The 22137-nt window shown below is 45.7% G+C and overlaps 1 protein-coding gene across 3 annotated transcripts; it reads right to left on the bottom strand.

The window, feature by feature from the left end:
- Positions 1 to 2396: 2396 nt before the first annotated feature.
- KLHL36 (kelch like family member 36) lies at positions 2397 to 22001 on the bottom strand. Of its 3 annotated transcripts, none has more exons than XM_068411616.1 (5): positions 21877 to 22001; positions 17775 to 17856; positions 12859 to 13932; positions 11843 to 12000; positions 2397 to 5563 (listed from the first exon to the last, which is right to left on the bottom strand). In XM_068411616.1, the coding sequence occupies exons 2-5, from the start codon at positions 17832 to 17834 to the stop codon at positions 5008 to 5010; spliced, it is 1848 nt and encodes a 615-aa protein (XP_068267717.1). In that variant the 5' UTR covers positions 17835 to 17856; positions 21877 to 22001; the 3' UTR covers positions 2397 to 5007. The 3 variants fall into 3 exon arrangements, with proteins under 3 accessions (XP_068267717.1, XP_068267715.1, XP_068267716.1); XM_068411614.1 differs by lacking the exon at positions 21877 to 22001 and adding an exon at positions 18128 to 18213; XM_068411615.1 differs by lacking the exon at positions 21877 to 22001 and adding an exon at positions 18128 to 18213 and having other exon boundaries at positions 17775 to 17853.
- Between the last annotated feature and the right edge of the window lie 136 nt (positions 22002 to 22137).

Here is a 22137-nt window from a genome sequence, read left to right as displayed (position 1 = left end):
GAACTTAAGCATGGACTAGTTCAAGTTAACCTGAAACAAATCTGAAGTCTGGACAAGCCTTTGGCAGATGATGTGGGTGCTTGACTCAGTATGTTCTGTGTTTCAATTACCTGTGCAGAGCTTTTGGCTGAATTATTTGTGACTTATTAATCCTTATCTTAAATACAAGCCTTCTCGCTTCTCATGCAATCGTCTGTTTTAGGGCTGCAGTCTGAAAAGAAACCTGCAAGTCTCTAGCTCACCTTCCTTTCACGTTCTGTCACTGAACCCATCATGATAAAAACAGAGGTACATTTTTTCCCAAAGCTAGTCTGAGTTCCAGAAAGAGCCTATGTGATGCTGAAAAATGCATGTGGTATCAACAAACACGCTGCTGGGCTGTGTGTCTCTCACCCAGTAGTGGAGTTATCAGAAGGGAGAAGGAAACTGTGAGTAGCTGGAGCTCGTCTATGCTTGGACTTACACAGTGCAGTGACAGAACATATGGATGGGGCTGCATCTGCCCTGACCTGGTCCATAAGACAGCTCAAAGCCATAAGTTCATGAAGGCATAATTAGCTTCTCACTCATTATTACATTCATGGGAAGAGAACTGAACTATGACAAGAAACTGAAACAAAATAATATATAAAGTTTATCACGCTTTTTTTTTCCCCCGTAGAAACTTCTTACTCGTCAGAGCTTCGTTAAGACATATCAGCAAGGTAAGAATCACAATTAGAATCTGGACTTTTTTCTCCTGCAAACTAAATTCCTTCTCAGAAAGAGTTCTAAAGGTTAAAGTATCTCTTTAAATTCTCTAGACATGAGACACTTTTTTTGCTGTTGCTTAAGAATATTGAATCTTAAACAGCACACCAGCATTTGGAAGAAAGCAGTCTGATCTCTTACGGGGAAAGGTAGACGCTCAGGCACATTTTTCCTCAATTTAAGATTTCAACTTGAGAACAAAAATATTTCCAGCTTCTTTCTCAAGCCTTCAAAACGTCTGCATCTCACACCACGGTGTAATTTTTCCTCAGGGTATCTTGAGGGATTTATGTTATCTAATGTCAGGGTTACAGGCAGCAGCTCCTTGACATGCTGATGCCAAGGTACAAGCATGGAAGTGTGGGAAGAGAAAACCTGAGGTTTTTGGTAGCTGTTTTGTGTCAGGTAAAACAAGCTTTCCTCAGAATCTGGCAATAGGAGCCTTTTTAAAAATGAGGTAGAGCAGTAGTTATTTTTCCTCAGGGCAGGAAGAAAGAGCTATGCTTTCTGACAAGAAATAAAATGTTTTACAAAGCTTACAGATGAAGGCAGTGGCATGTACAGGTGCAGGAGCCGGCCAGATTCCCTAAGAACACAGGCCAGGAGGATATGCCTTTTCTCTGCTGATCTTAATTACTCACTGAGAGGGCTCTTCAGCCCTCAAAAATCAAAGTAGAAATGCATGCACGTCATACGTGTTCTCCCTTTCATTTTTGCAGAGTTCCAGCAGACCAATTTCACAAAGCACTCGGGAGCTGAAGTTATTTTCAAGCATGGTGTGCTATCTACTAACACTTACCGAGTGATGATAAGCCACGTCTGGGTACACAGCCTCCAAAACCAAGGGGCACTCTGCCAGCCTGCGCTGCTAGCAACGCTTATGACCGTGGGTCTCGTAAGTGCCATGGTAATCATTTGTTTAATAATGCAAAAATGCTTATGGCAACAACAGGTACGATACCCCAGTGACCTCTAATGACATGAGAGATGTCCCATACTCACCTGTGGCCTCGGTTTTTGAAGGGACAATAAACGGACCGGGAAAAATAAAGCTTGCTTTGATGAGTACTGAGGTTATATTTTGCCTATGCAATTAAGTTTAATGTTATGAAGCAGATAAAGTTTATCTACTCCCCATTAAATACTATATTTGAAAACACTGTATGAACTGGACTGGGTCTTTTGTCACAGCTGCAAAAAATGTGGGAAGTAATTTCTGACTGTCTGGTTTGAAGCATGATGCAGAAAAGGTAGATTAGCCAAGTAAGTTGTATTTGTACTTCACATGGTTACATTTAGCTTCGGCCTATTAAAATGTTTCCACCATTACTAATGCCCCCTAAAAATAATTACAAAATTACTTCTTTCCAATTTGTCAAAAAGGAAAACCTCAATTAAATCAATACACCAATCAGACCGTGATGAATACAATATACTAAACTGGATTTATTGTTTCCAGACATTAACGTAATACATAAACACATTAGAAGGGGGGATATAGTAACAAGCAACCCATTAACAGAAACAAAGCAAGTCTTTGAAATTTTTGTTCTATACTTACACATGAAAATGTCCCAAAAAGTTAAGTAGTTGTCAGCCAGCATAGTAAGGATTTCAGATATAAAAAACCCCGAACAACTCATTAATGAGTTTGTCATAACCAAAATGTTTGGTCTGTTTTTTATTTATTTTTAGGATAAAAAAGAATAACCATTACCTCATGCAGTGTACAAAGGCTTTAAAATAAATCCATTAATGCAAATGAAAGACTAACTCCTGAGGCTTTTTACACCAAAAACACCTCAAGGAGTTTCACAAAATTAATTTCAACTAGTTTTCTTAAACCCTTTCTTAGCACAGAAGCAGCAGCCTGTAACTTCCTTGCACTCCAGAAATTTATTCAGCGGTACCTCTTTCAATACAAGTATGTTCTTGCAATATATCTAAGAGTTCTTTAATTTACAAGAGCTTCAAATGAAATTAAGTGCAAAAATGTTTTTTTAGTGTTTTCCAATTATTGAGGTAAATAGTTGGGGGGAAAAATAAAAAGGTGGGTAGCAGGGTATCAACTGTACATACCCCAGATGGAAAAAAAGGCAAATCTGAAATACATGGTTATGGTGCACAAGGGAGAGGTGAAAGGACTGAGGAAGAAATAACAGCAGCAATCAACAGTTCCCCAGCAGAACTTTAAACCAAAGCCCTTGAAATCCACTGAGCAGATCACCAATATCTGAAAATAAAGCGTGTTTATGAGCATGTCTGGTGAGCTGGGCTGTTGGGGAAGAGGCCGTACAATGCTCACAATTACAGCTGACTGCCTGGCAATGCTGAGAATGTACCCGCTGCTCTGGCAGCTGCATCGCATCCCGACCAGCTACACAAACGCTAAAAGATCCATCAAATGATGAGCTCCTGATGGCAACAACGGGGTCACAATTACAGAGCAGTAGCTTCTATAGGAAATAATATAATATATGGCAAACAAGAGACTGAGTTAGCAAAATGTGTTATAAAAAAGTATAAAAGTCGTTTTTAAAAAATTTCTAAAAATTTAATTTGGGAAGGAGGAATATTAATCTGTGGCCTGGCATTATTACAGTAACTGAAGTGGTTGTATCAGATTGCTGGTGATCGACTTCTTGCAAACCAGAGGTGCAGTCGTAAAATGCCCCGGGGTGAATGCCTGAAAGCTGGCCAGACAGTCGGGGAATTTTAATATCTGCAGCAGAATCAGCTGTGTTTGTAGAGGGTGGACTAACACTTGGGTCAGAAATCTCTTTACTTGGTATGCAGAGGATAGTGTGACATGGAGGATCTAACAGGCGATTTTCAGTTCAGTCTCACTGTCTGGATCCCAAACACAGTCCTGAGCATATTTTGGGTTTCTTCCTTTTGAACCTGTCCCACTGGGGAGGGTGTTCGGTTGCACACCTGATGAGCCGTGTCTTCGAGCCCCTGCCAAACCCATCACAAAAGGCTACTCTCTAAAAGACATTTTGAACTTGGAAGAAAAAGAAAAAAAAAGAGGAAAGTGTGAGCTATTAGTTCAGGTAAAAACCCAAGTTGCTGTTCTTCAGTATTACCGAACCCCAATTAATCATCCTGGGTTAATAAGCTTTTTGACAGCAGACAAGTCTAGTATGGCCCCCTGCTCACCCTACTAGCCATGACCACTGGGAGGCTTGAGTTAAATGAAGTGGATCCCAGCTTCTACAGCCTGGTAGGGCTGGGGAGGGACATCGTCTTGTTTCAGTTCACCTGCAGGATCCTCCTGCCATTTCTCCCCACCGTTACCCTATTCAGCAAACCCCAAACTTGCAGTGAGCTCTGGCAGTTCCATCTGCTTTGAAGCCCAAGGCAAACTGTACATTTTCCATACAAATCCTCAAATCTTCTTTCAAGTTCTTTGATAGTTTTTTTTCCCCCTCATTCTGGGGCACGTTTTAAAGCCCAAGAAAAACTTGCTATTGTGTTTAGACATAAAAAGTGCCACAACAAGGATGCAAAAGGCAAAAGTCATGTCACCCTTCCCAGATTTCAAAGGTCACAGCACTATCAATCCACGCCCAAGTCAATCCCACCTATTCTGTAGCCACACAGTAAGGTCATCTTCATCTTAAGAGTACAGTGGAGTTATTTGCTTTTCAAACTGATGTGACCTGCATTCACCAAAAGCAATATTGTCTTTGAACACTCATGTGTTCCAGAAATCTGATACTAACAACTCAAGAATGGATTGTAAATGAAATTTAACATTACAAAAAGTCAAGATTTACCACATCAAAGATCCGTTTTATTTTCTCGTAGCAGTTGCTTCTAAACTCCTTTGAAGTGCTCTGTAACTTCAAACCAGACACTGACTACTCTGCCTCCTCCCCCTTGACATTATCATCTCAGTCACAGAGTCAACCTTATTTTAAAAACATTGATACAGTACGATGTATGTGGAAATGCCATGAACCACAGAAGTCAAAGACTAAGCCTTAACATTCAGGAGAGCAGCATAACCTCTCTTGCCATATCACCCCTTATATAGTAGGAGGGGTTTTTTTTTTGGTTTCTTTTGTTTTTTTTTTTTACCTTAAACATGAGCTGAATCTAAAAACCACATTCAACTGTACATTTTCTGAGGCTTCAGAAGATGCCTTTTTCCCCCCATTTAAAAAGAAAAAGAAAGAATCAAGGTTAGATAGAAATGATTAAATACAAGGTCCTTTTGGAGTCCACCATCAAAGGGTGGTTATCCAGACGTAGTCATCTTCCTCGATCTTGATGTTTTTTTGTTTTTGTCTTTTTCTTTTTGTCCTCTGTTTTGGGTTTCAATGCGCAGACACATGCAGACACACCAGCAATTGCTTTGGGTAAGTCAGTGCCTTTGTACCACTTATTTTTCTCCTTATCATAAACCTGGACTGTTTTGGAGAAGACAGTTTCTTCCCAGCTGTAGCCTCCGAGGATATAAATCTTGCCTTCCCAAACCGCCACCCCTGACTCGCTGTTTGCTTGCAACAGAGGAGCAACTCTGGTCCACTGGTTACACTGAGGGCTGTACGACTCCACGCTCAGGATGTCAAAGCGAGCCATGGTTTCTATGTTGTCATCACTGCCACCGATGGAGTAGATGTTGTCCTGTAAGGTGCACATGCTGTGCCACCCTCGGGCAGTGATCATGGGCCTCTTCTCCTCCCAAACATCCGTGCGGTAATCGTAACACAGAAGGTTTTTTCTATAGGGGCCGATTTGGTAATCGTGGCCTCCTGAAATGTACACAAATTCCTTGTAGACTGTTCCAGCGTGGCCATAGGTAAACCTAGGACAGGCAAACAAAAACAACCCCACTTAGTACTGACAGATTTTATCAAGATACACAAGCATTGAACAAGGACCGGTACTAAAGAAGAAGCAGCTAAAGACAGAAGAATCCCTAATCCTGTTAGTTACCCAGTAACTATTCTTATTCATGCTGCTTCACCCTGCGCTGCAGAGTGCTACGGCACGACAACCATTTTTTAAGGCATCCTTTTCATACCTGGTCGCTACAGAGCGCTAAGGTTATGACAATCACTTTTTAAGGCATCCTCTACAGTGCATCACACAAGTAACCCATCCTGCTCTAGGTGGCATGGCCTTCACTCCCATTTTCCTGCTCCAGTGCTTGGGTTGGATCAGTCTAAGAGGGCCAGAGAGGAAAAAATCCACATCTCAGCAAGGGTTTCTATGACAGAAAGAGGAAATAATCATGACACCTCTCAGACTTACCAGTAGCGATTAACCGAGAAAAACCAACAAGAAAACTACTGCTGCCTTCCCCTTCCACAGCTTCGGGATCATGAATCCCATTTCTTACCCACCGATGTTCACAGCCCAGTTTATTTGCAGTCGTGATACACATCATGTCCTTTTCATATTCTACCTGTCTGTTCTACCACTTCTGCTATACAGGTGATAATTTGTTTGGTCACCCTAAGACAAGGCAACAGACCTCAGTCAATCATAGATCAGAGTCCACATTTGAAATAAGACAAAATGAGATGGTAGAAACCAACATCATCCATGCTATTTCCACAGGGCAGAGGGAAAATCCCTTTGATCAGCTACAATAAAGCCACTACAAACCTAGTTCTTGAGGTTGTTCTTAACTTCACACTAGGACATTCCTGACCAAAGCCCTTTGAGCTCTTAGAAGCGGAATGCTAAGGTGAGGGACAGCCTCAGCTTCTTTGAACATACCCTTCCTGCACATGCCTTTTTTTTTTTCTTTTCTCGGGCATGGGGGGGTGTCCGAAGGTGTACCTGCAGCATCAGCCACAGCAAACTGGCTCACACACTGGTACAAAGAGCCCTAACAATTTAATACCCATAGGGCTGCAGAGCAATATACTCATCATGCTGCACTCACGAGCCTCTACTACCATCCTTTGTAGTCAAGGACTCAAGACAACTCAACCTCCATGGCAGACAAACCTATGTTAGCATTATTTTCGCCTGCAATGCTTTTGAACCGTGCCTGAACATGCTCGAAACTCAATGTGAATAGAACCTTGAGCTGTTTTTATTTCACATAGTAATCGTTTGCCTCAGCTACACAAACTCTATCATAACTTCTTCTAAACATCCAAGTGCCAAGCACTTTTGTGCCAAGGGAAAAAGTGGAATAGAAAAGAAAACCCGCATTTACCCTGAAAGCACAATACTTCTGAGAAAAGCTAAAAGATACTTATTATTCTAGATGCCTGCTGAAGCTTCTGATCCCTCACCAGTGTCTGGATCAGATATTTTAATGGGATCCTGCTACAAGAAACAGAAAAATCCTTGACAAAACTGGCTAGGACAGACCTTGCAACTACAGGGGCTGGAGCCCCATCCCTGAAGACCTTGAAGAGATGACTTCAGTACTGTACTGCTTCTTAGCCACTCAGGAAAAAGAAAGAAAGAAAAAAAAGAGAGGACTAAGGCATAGTTATGAGACTTTATCCAAAAAGGCAACTCAAAAACTCCACAGCTCACAATCTGCCTAACCGTGGAAGCACATAACTCATGCTTGGTGCTTCTGTTTGACATGAAACACCCTGAGCACATGTACTCCAGCTTTTGCACCTGCCAGAAATGCTATGGCAGGTGTTGTGTACACAGATGCTGCTCTGCCTTGGTTGTGGTCTCTTAAGGACAAGGGCTGGGAGCGTAAGTCTCCACTGGCACCCAGTCTGGTTGGTAGAGTCTCTGCTTCTCTATATACACAGGAATGGGTGTTAAAAAGTAGACTACCTATCTGGGCAGTAGGATGGACAACTTGAATTCATTTCCTTTCTCAAACTGCCCTTGATTTTAAACCCACGTCTAACCAGCCAGCTACCTGGAGGACGTGCGGCGCACTCCGCTGTGGAGGTAGTGTCAGATAACAGACAGTTTTGAGGAGTCAGAAGGAGAAGAGTGCAATGACATGGAATCCAACACAAAGCCCAGCGTTGTTGTACTGCTGATAGCAATCACACTGCATTCAGCATTTGAAAAAAATATGACCATAAAGGTAAGCAAGCACTAGATGTTTTCTCTCAAGCACATGCATGCAGTCTGGCACAGACAGCTACAGAAAAACCACTGATGCTTTTCTTTGTGCCTCAAGCAATGGGTAAGTCTAGTGAACAGCAATAGCTGCACGAGTAACCTGAAAGAGGCAATCATATTTGAAGCATCAAATCGACCATCAATTTGTTATTTTCCAATATAGGGAGACTACGCGTTGAAATACACTAGAGTGTTTCACTTTGCCTGACTTCTGAAAAGCTCATCCAAAACTGCACGCAGCCTGCTTCACACTAATAGAGAACTGCGTGGAGTATAATGCACAAATTGAAAACAATCAATAAGAATCCTTTCTGCGAGCCCTGTGGTGTAAATAGGAGCATTTCTAAATGTGCAACAGAACAGGACACAACAGTGGGTCCAGACATCCTCCAACAGAAAGCATGAAGCATTTTGGCAGCGTTATCTATAAAAGTGGCAGGAAAAAGACAGAGGCATTAAGAAGAAAGAAGTTTCGATTCAGAACATTGCTCGAGCCAGTTGCTGATTTTGAATAACTCACCTGGATACGATGCTGCAAAAATTACAGCTTCTGACCCAGTAACACCATTCAGTATATGCTAGAAAATCTACCATTTATTTTTTTAAACAGATGAACCCTTGGCCTAGCTCAATAAAGCTTTGGGAATCCCCTACTCCAACCAAAGTCCAGGCGAGCTGTGGTTGCTCTGAATCTCGGTGTCCACCTGTTGCAACCCCACAAGGTTATTCATGACACAACTGGTAGGGCAGATACCATCATTCGTTAACCTGTTCCAACACATTTCCTCATACAACTGCTTTCAGTTGTTCTGCCAAACTTTAACCTAGGGCCACTCAATTAATTTCACTGATGTCTGCAGCAGACTTTTTCATGGTCTATTCAAGATGAGAACACATTGAAACAACTTCTGCTCTGCAAGCTTGTCAGCCACTGCTGTTCCCTTCCGGGCTAGAAACTATGGCAGCAACTGCTCCCAAAAAGCCTGGGAAAATGGTAAAAAAAAAAATATAGGACCTCTCTGAAGGATGGGAAAGGTATCCCACAACCAAGGGCCCGAATGAGAGTCAGGCAAAATTCACTTGTAGTACACTTGGACCAGGTCCACCCTTTAGATAACTTGGCTGAAGTTCTCCACATTAAGCATCTGCCTCCAGATGCTGTGTTTTCTTCTCCAGTAAGACAGCATTATTTCAGTCAAAACAACTCAGCTCCTTCCAAGAAAGTGGTTAGGGAAAACAACATGTTGTTTTGACCATGTTGGGGAGGGAAGCGGGTGGGGGGAAGATGAGATAAGAAGAGCTTGCAAGGTTCTTCCTTAGGGGAGCGTGACTGTGCCTGTGTACAGCAACACGGACACAGGATTTGGCAGCGGACGGGAGGCATGTGTATTCAAGGAGGCAGCCATTGCCTTTCCCACACATGGCAAGCTACAACCCTTGGGAAGAAAAAAAAAAATAAAACATTTTCTGCATGTTCAGAGTAGAAGCTTTAAGAAGTATGACTCAGAGTCCAACCCCATAGAGCTGAAATTGGACTGTGCAAGCCTACACCCCCAAATGACCCCAATGGGTGCCTATCGCTCCAAGGAACAGTCTTCCAGGCAGTTGCTGGCTTAGAGCAGTCAGAAACAGCACCAGAGCTGCAGGCAGGGAGCCTGCTGCTGGTGGCCATGCCGAAAAACCTGCACGTGTTCTCCTCAGAGGGAAGAGGATAGCAAAATGCAGAAACAAAGCAGCTACGCTGGGACGTATTGCCTGGTCGCACAATCAGGAAGCAGAGGATTGGAGCTTCGAAATTCTTCTACATGAGGAGAAAAGACTTGCTGCTAGAATAGGGCTGGGGTAAAAACAGTAACTAAAATCCGCTTGAGGAACAAACACTTGTGGTGGGGAGGAAAACAGAGATCAGATCAGGAGTATGTCGAAGGGAAGACAGGAGTACACAGAAGGAACTGGAGCTAACGTGCTCTCTTCTAGTCTTGAATAGATCACAAAATTCTCTGTCATCCTTCCTCTGCTGTCAGCAAATCCATCTCAAGTACATCAGGAAGGGACTGCCTAGATCCCTTCCAGCAGCCACCCACACCTGCCAGAGCCCCATCTGCTCAGCTCGAGCAGCGTTCGCTTGTCCCTGCATTCAGAAAGGCTTCAGTCTGTTGGCCATCTATGTGCTGATTTCTGCCTTTTGCAGCCTGCATAAAGCTCTTTTTGCTTTATTCCTTCTGTGCAGAAAGCAGCTTTTTCTAACAATATACTGCCCTACCCAAAAGTTCTCAAACAGGAGAAAGAGGGCTGAAAAGATAGAAAAACTGAAGGTACTAAGAGCCCATTAAGATCTCACTAAATACATATTAACATGCAAGAGAGCAGCTACATGGAAAATTGGGAAACCATCTAGTTCACTACACAGCTGCACAAACACCCGAGCTGGCACAAGGGACAGTTAGCGTGGGACAAGGACAGCGCAGGCAGGAGAGGATGCAGAACTATTTCTTTGAGATGCAGCGATAACTTAATAGTCGCTGTAGCCTAACCCTGCAGTTCAGCAACCAGCTACGTCAGTGTAAGTGGGGTCCACCCCGTAAGGGGGACTTTTGCCTAGTCCAAGCAGATCAGCTAGGCAATCTAATAAAAAAATTAACACTCCCCACATCAAAGTTCACCTTTAAATGCTGCAGCTGCAAAATTCCCAGAGCCAACACACAGGGAACAGTAGGAACATGCAGAAAAACTGCCCCTTTTGGGACAGCTTACAGCCAGGCTGGCTGAAGCCAACCATGCAAGCTTCCCCAGGATCATTTATGAGTAAAAATATCCACACCTGTTCTAAGGTGAGTGTTTTTCCAACAACATACAAGGTCACGTCCACATCTCTTTGAAAAATGTTTAAAAAAAAAAAAAAAGCTGTGCTACAATTTCTATGAGATGTTACTGGGATCTCACCCCTATTAACAGAAGGGCTTAGAACTGAAGATACTCTCATACACAGCTTCCCAGGAAAGACTGGGGTGTTTAGCCTCTACTGCTGGATCTGCCTATGTGAGCAGAAATAAAATGGAAAAAAAGCATCCTGCTTCTGAAGAGCGCTCGAGCCCAGCTGCTAGCTGGGATCAGGCTCGCATTGCAGCACCTGCCCAAAATAGAACTGGGCAACAGGCTTCTGTGCCTTCACTGGCTGCCTATGGCTCTGCAGCTAAGGGACTCAGGGAGAAAAACCTCACCTCTCAAATCAGATTGCAAGCATCTTGTGATGCCACTAAGCAAGCAAGCACCGCTGCTGAACCTGCAGGTTTCAGACATCATGAAAATACCATCCGTAGAGCCAATCCTCCTGTCATTTCCCTGAGTGTGAAATATTACTAAATGTGAATAGCTGTTTGCAAATGAAATGCTATCGTACCATTCTTACGAAGTCACCACTCAAACACTGACTCAAAACACTAGCAATGGCCTGTGCTGCTGTTACAAGAAGAGCTGCAGGACTAAAGCCTCTCAAAAGCAGAGCAGCTAAGTTCTAACTCAGCCTGAGAGAAAAAGAGCTCACATTTGTCAGGGTTATCTATTTGCAGTACAGGTAAACATGGTTTATCTGCAACAGCCAACTTGAGCAGCCAGAGAGACACAGCTTACAAGGAAAACAATCACACCAAGGTGACAAAGGCCAAATAAATTACAAAAGCCTTCGATCAAGATCTAAACAGAGCCTCTGAAAAGACTCGATTCCAAGTGACCTCAGGAAAAATATTTTAAGAATAGTAGAGCAAAATTACAAGGGCTCTTCCTCCCATCCTTCAGACATACCTCAGGCAAAAATTAAAACCACTCAAGCTGACAGGAGGCACGGTGCCTGGAAGAGGTGGTTGCTCAAATACCAAATGCTGATATGGTTTGTTACTTGCTGATACCACATCGGTTATATTTCCCCTTGCCTCTCTTCTGCAGATACCCATCATCAGCTGAAGTCACACAAGCTCCCTCTACTACCATTCTTCACACAGGGTAACTTTCTAAGCATCTCCATTACCTGGGCAAGCCTGCTATATAGGACCAGGAATCCTTCTGAGGACTGTAGGTCTCAACTGAAGAAAGTGCCCCATTTTCATTCCTGCCACCAACAGCTACCAGCATGTCAGTAATAGCTCCCAGGTAGAAATCTACACGGCGTTGTCTCATGGAGGCAACCTGAAAAAAAAAAAATAACATGCTGACACCTTCAAACATCTGGTTGGCAAGCTGACTTAATGTACATTCATGTCTGAGGATAGAATTTGCTTCTTCCCATCTATTTGAAAAGGAAAGATGCTGCTTTTGATCCATCATATTCACAAAATACTACTTTTTTTCTGCAGTAGCAGGTTACATAGCATTCCTTTTCAAAAAAAGGGGACAACAGAAAGCATCTGAGACAGGTCACTATAAAGGCTTGTGTCACATGGGCCTCCTTCCAAAACGCTGCAAGAAATATAAATTGGAGTAACTCAGAAACACAGCTGAACCACACAGGATGACTGGTTCAAAATATAGGAAAAGTGTAAGATTTTATAGGTCCTGCACTGGCCGTGGGGTTTTACAGCAGGACTGGAAGTGAATGGCTGGTTCTAAGAGACATTTAGCACAGAGACATTTGACAAGTGCCAGAGACATTTCCTTTTTACATCGGATCCAGGTTTTATTTATTTATATGTGCTACTGCTTGAGAAAGATGAACTAAGCAATCGCCTCTGTAAGTCCATTCTAGCATTATTCCCAGAAGTCATCTAAAGGGTTGAAGGTGGATGCTGACCAGGAATTTTACAGATGAGATGCCCAATTCCCAAGTGAAGCTTAAAATCTGCCCCAAAGTCTTTCGCTGCGTGTGTAACTTAAGCATTCCCACAAAGGATCCAAGTAGCTGCTTTCTCAACTTAAATAACTCAATTTGCCGTTTGCAAGTGTTGCGACGTTGGCTATTCTAACAAGCTCTGTCCTTCCACCAAACAGAAGAAAATATTCTAAACATTAAGGACTTTAAACAGAGAAATAATACAGCTTAAGTCTCACCTTTATCCACTGGTTACAGCGGGGATCATACCTATATAGGAGATTTGAAGCTGCATCCCCTCCATTGTCTCTTGAAAAGCTGCCTCCGGCTATGAAGATGAAGCCTCCCAAGACTGCAACGCAGTGGTGACTTCGTCTGGCTGGGAGAGGGGTTTCTGCTACCCACTGCCCCTTTCTGATGTCCAAGAAGCAGGTATCATCACTCAGTTCCAGGCACCGTTCGGAAACCTCCCCGCCCACGAAGAGGAGCCTTTCCTCGCAGGTCCGCAGGGCCGTCCGCTTGTTTTGCAGCACTGGCTGAGCCGTGACGTTGTTATGATAGTTCACCGCCTCCTCGATAAACCCCTCACAGTTTGCTTCTTTGGGAAGAAGAGAGCAGACAGCAGGCTTGACTCGATGGAGGAGATCACTTTTAGGTATCAAGGGAAAATGAATGTTATCCAGAACCTGGTATGCCTCGTTCTCCCTTTCCGGGTACTGGGTCAGCCACTGCAAGGCAGCCTGCAGCAAGTCGTGCTCACACTCCTGCTGCACGTTGCTGCTGTCCAGGTATTGGCACAGCTTCTGCAGGGAAATGTTCTGCAGGAAGTCTGGGGTGAAAGACAGCGTGCCGAAGTTCTGCAAGATGAAAGAATCAATGTAGGAGTCAAGGCGCTTCAGGTTGTAAATAGAGGCTAGCTCTTGCAGGTACAAATAGTTCTCCTCACTGACTTCATTCTCCAGATACTCGCAACAGAAGTCGACCACCTTCCAGATCTGCAGCAGGTGAGCCGTTTCGAGCACGTAGTCGATATTGCCTCCATCTAAAGACAGCTCACTGCCATAAAGGAAATCCACCACAGCCTTGAGACCAATATAAGAGGCTCCAAAAAGTTCAACCTCTTTTTGGTGGGCTTCTCGCATACCAATGGTGAACATGGAGTTGAAGTAGTCGCTGCACACAGCGAGGAGGTTCCGATGGGCAGGGACTCTCTGTTCATCCACCACGAGGACAATGTCACAGAAGAGGCCTCGGTGCCTCTGCTCATTCAGGCTCTGAAGAACTAGACTAGAGTGGTCATCCCACCTGTACACCTGGAACAAACAAACAGTATCAGGCAGATGTTATCTTCACCAAGATAAATTTCAGTGTGCACAGGGTGTTTTCCCATTAGATGTAGTCATACACCAGAGATAGAAAGCTTGCTCGTGTGGCACGTTTATAATAAACTGACTTGAAACAGTTGGCAAGCAACATAGTATGAGCCTGAGCTCCTCACCTTCACTTTGAAAGGCCTATGCAGACTTTTACTGCTTCCTACTCTCCCTTTTTTTTAATGATTTACTCCTACCTCCTCCACAATGCTGCATCCGAACCTCCTCCCTGATGATTTATACATGCACAGTTTTCTGAAACTCTTCCACTCATTGTCTTCGAGACATCTTGCTGACATTTCCTTTCTTACTTGTCCCCCAAATGACTCCTTACAGCGTTCTTCTCAACTAAGCTACTCGCTAAATATTTGGAGTGGAAGACCCACATGCAGCAGCATGCCAAATTTGCTTTCAGCCCATGGATTGTTTGGGTTAGTGCTTACTTGACAGCTACTCCCTCTTAAATCTTTTCGGAACTCGGCGTTTCTAAGCTCGTTAGGGTAAAGTCCCTCTCTTTCTTTCCATATTATTCCAGGCACACACACGGCATTCAAAAATAATAGCTGTTTATTTCTGTGCAAAGCCACACATGTGGATAACTTATTCCCATAAGGCTTCTACTTGCTTCCAGAAGCCGAGGTAGTTTTTGTTTTCATGAATACGACTAAATATTTTTCTTTTAAAGAAAGGGGAAAATGCCCTCAGAACATGTCTGTTAAGTGCCCTTCTGGGACTCCTCTGGTCCAGACATTCTTCCCACCAGCTCTGTACGTGCCACAGAGCTTTTGAGGCAACCAGTGTTCGCCTCTTTCTCACAGACTCACATTACCAGTCTTAAAAAGAACCAAAACGGAAACGTTTTGTTACCCCTTGAATGTCCTGCAGAACACGTACTGAAGGGGCTGGTCACCCCAGTATGTCAAGCGATGCAGCTTTTAGGACCATCCTTCTGGAGGAATGGAATGCTTGATGGTACAGTCAGTTACCTTGTGATCTCTCTTAATAAAAGCCAGGTTAAGTTAAATGCAAATACATAACTTTAATTACCAAATCCAAACCAGGCAGAGTTGCAGAGCCTGTAAGAACATGTAAGAGAAATGAAAGGAGGTGGAAAGGAAGCACGTCTTTGTAGCGTACCTCAGTTAGGTGTGAACAGTTCTGGCTGTAGGACCCTGGGTCGTGCCCAGTTCCATACCCTCAGGCCGCATTCCCAGAAGTGACACCCTGAAAAGGTGTCTCAGTCCATATCCACATTGAACACAGTCTCACAGATGACCTGAGGAAGCCTCTCAGGCATTTAACCTTTCCTTCACCAAACTGTTGTTTCTCCTAGAAATCCTAACTGTCCGTGGCTTTCTTGGTTTCCCAAACAGAAGGCACATGACTATTGCTGTCTGGCTAAGCCATTAATGGGTTGGTTATGTCATGGTGAGACAACCTCTCTACCCATCTGGATGGGAAAAGTTCAAGTCCTAGAGCCAAGTTTTTTCCCCCTGCACACAACCCTCGCTCTAGACATGCACTCTGCGCACAGAATTTGGTAATTGTACTTTTATACGAGGAGATAACCAGGATTAACACACGCAGCTCACCACAGTCCAGACGCGACGGCAGCCAACCATCCTGAGCTAACACCAACCTCGGGAGCCTGACTGCCCACGCCTGCCTTTCAGCAGGCGGTGGTACAGCGACAGGCAGTCGGCCAAAGATGAGACTCAAATTAATAACCAAATGTGCTGCTCTTAGCGTGATATCCCAGTGATTCCTCTTTAGTTTTGCTTACGCTCTTTTCTAAACAATGGAGATGGCGCTGCCAAAAAGCCTTCTGTTGGAGTGACTTTGTACATGCAAGTGTACAGAGTTAAACCAATCTAAGTGAAGAGGCTTCACTAATTATAAGTTTTCTGGGCCAAAACCCTTTAATTTGCCTTATACTCATTGCCTCATCATATCTCTGAACTTGAAAAGGGACCTATGGCATAGACAACAAAGTAACTTCCACTGAGGAATAAAACAGCCAGAGATCTGTAACAAAAAAAAAATATGGGGTTTAAGGACTGTAAAGTCTTTTATCTTCATTTCTCTGAGGTTGAGAAATGCTGATGTCATACAGGAGCCCAAGCAGAGACAAGGGGATGGAGGAGGTCGGAAGGAGAATAAATACGGCAAAGGACAAACCACACATTTGTGGCAACTGATGAAGGACAGAGGATGAACAGACAATAACCAACATCTTACAGCACCCTCTTCTGAATCCGACTCATGGGGGACAGTCATTGCACCAAACCAAAAACATTTTCCCTCTCGTCTCTGATCATTTCTCTCCGATATTCTCTAATACCACCATCGTGCATAACAAGATTACACCAGAACATAAGATTTGCCAGAGACCCCTATTTACTCAGCTGCCTGTCCAGTCAGCAGCGTAATCCTGACTGCAAATATGCCTGAGGACTCGTACTCCTAAACCCCTTGTTGCCATGTAGAAGTGCTGCTACTTCAGAAATCGAGCATAAAATCATTACATACCGCACTGGATGGATCAGAATACATTAACATATTTCAGCCACTTAGCAAGTTCATTCGTTCAGCGAGCAAATACCAGAAGCTGAGAGCTGCACATTTCAAAACCGAGGCTAATTTTATACTAAACACGAACATCTTTCTCAAGCTATTTATATTCTGTAGAACAGCTTTAGCATTATCTAGTAATTCTAAGTTTAACAGATAGTGACAGCTGCTGGCTAAGCAAGAAAATAAAACAATGCTGTCAAGTTAATTAATTTTTAATGTGATGAATTATTATTACATTCAGACATTTAAATGGCAGACAGGATCAACACTCAGCGAAAGATTATATTGGTAGGGATGCATTCAAAAATTAGTCCTATTTATCTTTTATCAATTGTATTAGAGCAGTATTTTAACTTCATTCGGATTCACAGATCTAATTTCTTTCAGACTGTTAATGCAGTACCACTGCTCGTCAGTGATGCAAAAGAAAATGACGTCTGTCTCATTCAACTTTGGTAAGACAGATACAGGCACCGAAAAGTTCTTCTCCTCTAGCTGTTGTCGGTAGTACAAGTGCTTGCAGCGTCTGTAACCAAGTGCTCAAACCAGAACAGAAACGCAGTTTTCACTGGTATGAAACAAAGTGAACATAATAATTACAGCTGATATTAACATCTTATAAATCTGAGGTCATCATCCTGATAACCTGCATAAAGAGCTACCTAAGATGGGCTTCTGTGGATCCCCAACTAAAATCATGTATTTGTGCAGACAGATTCTATACAGAGAAAATTAACCTCAGAAACCTAAGAAAACATCTCGAGTTCACTGGAATGACTACTGTTTGCAGGATCAAGACAAACACGGACTAAATCTAAAAAGTAACCCCAGCTTTGCTTCTTAGCTTGGATTTTATGAGATGGATCAGTATGAAAAATTCCCAAAATAAACACATTGCATTTAATGACTGAATTTTTGCTGTAGAGAAAATACTGTGCTGCGATGATGTGGGTTTCTCTTTTAAATTATGAGTCATGATGAGAAGATGCCCATTTGCTGCTGCTGCTTTTTTTTTTTTCTTTTCAAATCACTAGGTAGAAACTTCTATCAAAAATATTTGAGCAGGTAGACCACTGTTTTCATACCTCTTTTTAAAAGCTCAGAACATTCACATTCCTCCAAAATAACCCATCCAAAGGAGCCTTTAACCCTCTCCCTGTTATTTCTGTAACTTGCTTTTTTTGGAAGGCAACACAAAACGTACAAACCTTTGAGGATTCACTTATCTTGTGTGGACGACAAATCCTGGTTTGCCTGGTCCCCTCCATGACAGGCTGAGCCGCAGCACTTCTAGAACAAAAGCAAAGAGAGCTGTTAGCAGCGTACCGATCCTTGCAGACCGCTGTAAACCACACTGCGCTGCATAATTAACACAATTAAGAAGACCTGCACGTGCTAATCTGCAGCTTGAAAATGTTCTGAGTTAATTCTTTTTTTTCCCCCCACTCCCTGGTGTTGTTTTCTCCTGTATTAACGTTTGGTTGTGTCAACAAGTTGGGTGTACGCGAGGGCACGACCAAAGACCAGCGCGGATGTTACTGACGGTGCGTTATTTACTTACTGCTAGTCCCCGCTACCGCGGCCGCGGGCACAGCCACGTCCTCGCCGCTGCCGGCCGGACCCCGCTCCGCGCCCCGCAGCCTCCCCGGGGCCGCTGCGAGCCGAGCGCCGGGGCCGCGCCTCGGCCGCGGGCGCGCTGCGGGGCGGGCGGCGGCTCCGCGCAGCTCCGGCGCCCCGCGGGGCCCCGCCGCGGCGCCTCATCCTCCGCCCGCCGCCGGCCCGTCCTACATCGGCTGCGCCTTTCCACAGCGTTTATTGAGCCGGAAAAAAAACCACAGAAGGGGGAGGGAAAAGCGAAGCAACAACGAATACCAGGAGCCGGGGAAGGCGGCGGCGGCGCCCGGGGAAGGGGCCTCGCAGCCGCCCGCAACGTCCCCCGCGGCGGGAGCGGGGAGTTACCGCAGCGCGGCGGGCAACCTCCCCTGCGGGCCCGCCGCGGCCATGGCCGGGCCAGGAAATGCCGCCTGCGGGAGCGGGGCGGGGCGGGCCGCAGCGGCGGGCGGGCCGCGGGGCCGGGCGGGGCCGGGGGAGGTGCCGCGGGGCAGGGCCGCACCGCCTCCGCCCACCCCGCCGAGAGCAAATGGCGGCCGGGCCCGGGCTGTGGGGAGGTGGGCTGGGCGGACTGGCGGCGAGGACCCCCCCCACCGAGGGCTGGGGGCCTCTCCGTGCGGGGGATGGTGGTCGCAGGGTGAGGGGCGCACGGCCTGAGCGCGAAGCCCGGCGGACATCCATGGCGGTGCAGCCAAGGCCATCGCTACCTCTGTGTCAGGAGCGTTTGTCCCAGGGATGCTCGGCGGGGTTTTATATTTTATAGAGGGGTGATAAACCGCAGAGTGGGGCGGGGGTGTGTGTGTGCGTTAAGGTACAGCGAGAAGCCCGGTCACCATCTCGTCTTGTTTACCTGGGCATGAAACTATCTGGCCTCAAAAATGCCTAGCCCACAACTGGCACCTCTTCAGCATGCACGCTGCTGTAGGGCTTTTCCTCAGCTATTAAGGCTCAGGAGGCTTAAAAGTTAATGAGAACCACCTCGGTGAACAGCAGGGCTGACAGTACACCTCCTCCAGCGATGAAGTAAGAACAAAAGCCTTCATACGCAGACCCCACCGAGCCCCACTTCGGTGCAAGGGTCTTCACTAAAACACTACAAGTGAAAAAAAACCCTTGTTAATCCAGCACTCCTGGGTATCTTCCAGAGGTTAGTCAGGACAGCAGAAGGCAGAAAGATTGTGTGTGCGTTCAAGCTCCATCTGCTCTCACCGAGGACAGCCCAGCTTGGACACGTCCCACGTGGTGACGGGGCAGTTGTCGCTGGCAGAAGACGATGTGTGCAACATGGAGCAGCTGCATTTTAAACACGGGGAGTGTGCCAGGGCTGCCTGGGATGTCAGCACCCTCACCTACCCCAGCTGTCGTCCAGCCCTCTGCTGAAGGTAACAGCTCCAGCACTGGGGCAGTAGCATCCAGCCTCCTGTGTCTGTCCTTCAGCCACCCCCTAGAAACCAGAGATGGTGATAGGTTTCTACTAATTATTATTCAGTCTGAAAATAAGAAGCATTTCTGCAAGCTTTCGTCTCTCCTGCAGCCCTTGTGACCATGGGGACCCAGGATGATGACTCTCAATTCCTGGACTGAGTTAAAAACCTACTTTGTGGACAACCCTAATGCTAACTGTGATCTGTAAATTCACAGCAGCCTCTTCCTGAAAGACGGTATTATTCTCTCCATTATTTTCTCTGTCCCTGCACAGAAAAGACACAGATGGAGAAGCAGGATTGGCGACAGCCATATAGAAAGATCAGAAAAGAAGCAAAAAGGTGTGATGGCAAAGAGCCACAGGAGCAAGGCACAGGCACTGTATTTTAGGAGAACAGCTAAGCCTCCGGGGGGGGGCCATCGCTGTGCAGAACCATCCTGTTTGCTCAGCTCCCTCCATATACTCTGAGACCCTTCCTGAACTTCATTAGTACAGTCTAGACAGCTGAAGGTCACTCCAGATATCCAAGACTTTGTGCTTGTTGGAGACATTTTTTTGAGGAAGTCCATGAGTCCTTTCACTTTCTCTGTTGTCTGTGCTTCCTCTCCGAGGACTCCTGTGAGATGGACAGATGCTCCTGCCAGGCTAGTGACATCTTCCTGCACAGGAAGAAAAGACCCATGTGTGGAAGGTGGAGCTCTCAAAACTCCCATATGAAAAGCAAAGCAGAGCTCACCAAAGCCAGAAAAGTAGGTATTTTCCCCTCTCCAGTTACAGCCTGATGAAACTGAGCACAATGTTTATTCCTCCATGCGTTAAAAGAAAAAATCCACCAAAATGTGTCAAAGACAAGGAAGAGAAGCAAAGAGAAGAGGTTTGATCCCACGAAGAAGGCACGCATTTCTGAGGTTTGAGTCTGGCACTTAAAAGGGTGAGGCATGAGGTTCCTAATGGATATAATTCAAACACTCCGGCCACTGGGTCACAGAGACCTGAACAAGGTTGAGGTTTTCTCCTTCTAAGGAAAATGACATTTCAGTCACCCACCTCTGCTCTAGGAAACATCAGGAGCTGAGGAACAAGCGTGAAGAGACAAGGACAACCAGCAGTTGTTACAGGTATAAACAGCAGCAAGGTAGTGCCAAAGGGTGATAAATGTGGACTACGAAAAAAAATATATGTTTATGAGCAGATAATGGTCAGCAAAAAAAGGCTTTTAAAAAAGAAAAAGTGTTCCTAAAGACAGTTCCAAAAGAAAATCGATAGAAATTCAGACCTATTAATGTGTGATTATATTATCATCTGGCCCTGCAGTCTATAGATACTGAGTGTGATTCACCCAGATGCCGTGTCCTACACTTGCACTGACTTCAGAAATATTTCTCTCTTCCCTATGACCTCACCTACAGCACGCAGATGCACTGCAGCAACATGCTCATGTGCTGGGCCCTGACGCTACAGGGAACCTCACGTCATTCGGGACTCTCTCTGGAAGAAGCTGTGTGCAGGATTAGGACTTCATCTTGTCTGGCAGTAAATGATGTATCTTACAATTAGCACAGGCTCTGGCAATCTTGTTCCTTGAGATGTCTGAAAACACTGAGGAACTGTGTGTGGAAATGAGGTTTCTTACTGTTCAGGCTTCACATTTACAACACACTGATGTGAAATAAATAATCAACATCCCACTGCAAACTTTAAAAGAAACAAAATGTGATACTTTTTATCATGGAATGTAGTTTTTATTAAATGTGCAATATCCAGCCCCCCAGGTTTAGGGTAGAAACCCACTAACGTGCACAAGAACTAGTTTTTAAAACTCCGGTCCTTTGGGCACAACATTTATTTCAAGCCGAGTTCTGCAAAGCAAAGGACCTGTCTCTGTTGCCGTGGGTGTAGAACTGAAGTGCAAATCTTACAGACAGCCCTTCTTTTTTGCCTAAAACCCGAGCATCCCCCACCAGCCCGCTCTCTTGGGTTACATCTCGTGGTTTTAATGCGCAGCGCCGGGAGCGCAGCCCGGCAGGGGGAGATGGCTCCATCCCGAACGGGGGAAGGCGCCGGCACCCCGGCACCCACCGGCACCCGCCGCCTGAAGCAGCCGCCAGCTCTGCCGCCTCACAGACCCCGTTAGAGGGATGGAGAGGGGAGCGGTGCCCGGCTCCCGCCCGCGGCCGTGCGCGGCGGTGCTCCCCGCCGGCAGTCCCGCAAGCACCGGGGCTCCTCACGCGGCTCCTGCCCCTGCCCTGGCCCCGCGCCCTCCCCTCGCCTACCTGCTCTCCTGCTCCGCTACCTCCCGTGGGCCCGGCCCGGCTCCCGGCCCCGCCGCGCAGGCACCGGCTGCTCCATCTTGCGCATCGCTTCTCCCTCCTTCCTCCTCCCGCCCGTCAGGGGCTACAGAAACATCGCGGGGGCTGGAAAAAGAACCGCGGCCGCAAAACGCATCGCTGCGGCGGGCCGAGCCTCGAGCCCCCGGCCCGGGCAGCACCTCGGGTGCCCCCCCCGACCCCGGGCTATTGCATCACCCCGAGCCC

Source organism: Nyctibius grandis, chromosome 12 (assembly GCF_013368605.1).
Source record: "Nyctibius grandis isolate bNycGra1 chromosome 12, bNycGra1.pri, whole genome shotgun sequence".
NCBI classification, from domain to species: Eukaryota; Metazoa; Chordata; class Aves; order Nyctibiiformes; family Nyctibiidae; genus Nyctibius; species Nyctibius grandis.
Note: the sequence above shows the minus strand (reverse complement) of the source record. Positions and strands in the feature narration are given on the sequence as shown.

Bases quoted from the DNA above. Each gene is read 5' to 3' on its own strand.
- KLHL36 (XM_068411616.1), bottom strand. From the start codon at position 17,834: ATGGAGGGGACCAGGCAAACCAGGATTTGTCGTCCACACAAGATAAGT. The intron at 12,001-12,858 runs GTGAGACTTAAG...TTTTTTTTTCAG, and splicing joins GCTGTAACCAGTGGATAAAG to GTTGCCTCCATGAGACAACG. The intron at 5,564-11,842 runs GTAATGGAGATG...TGCCTGTCCTAG, and splicing joins TATATAGCAGGCTTGCCCAG to GTTTACCTATGGCCACGCTG.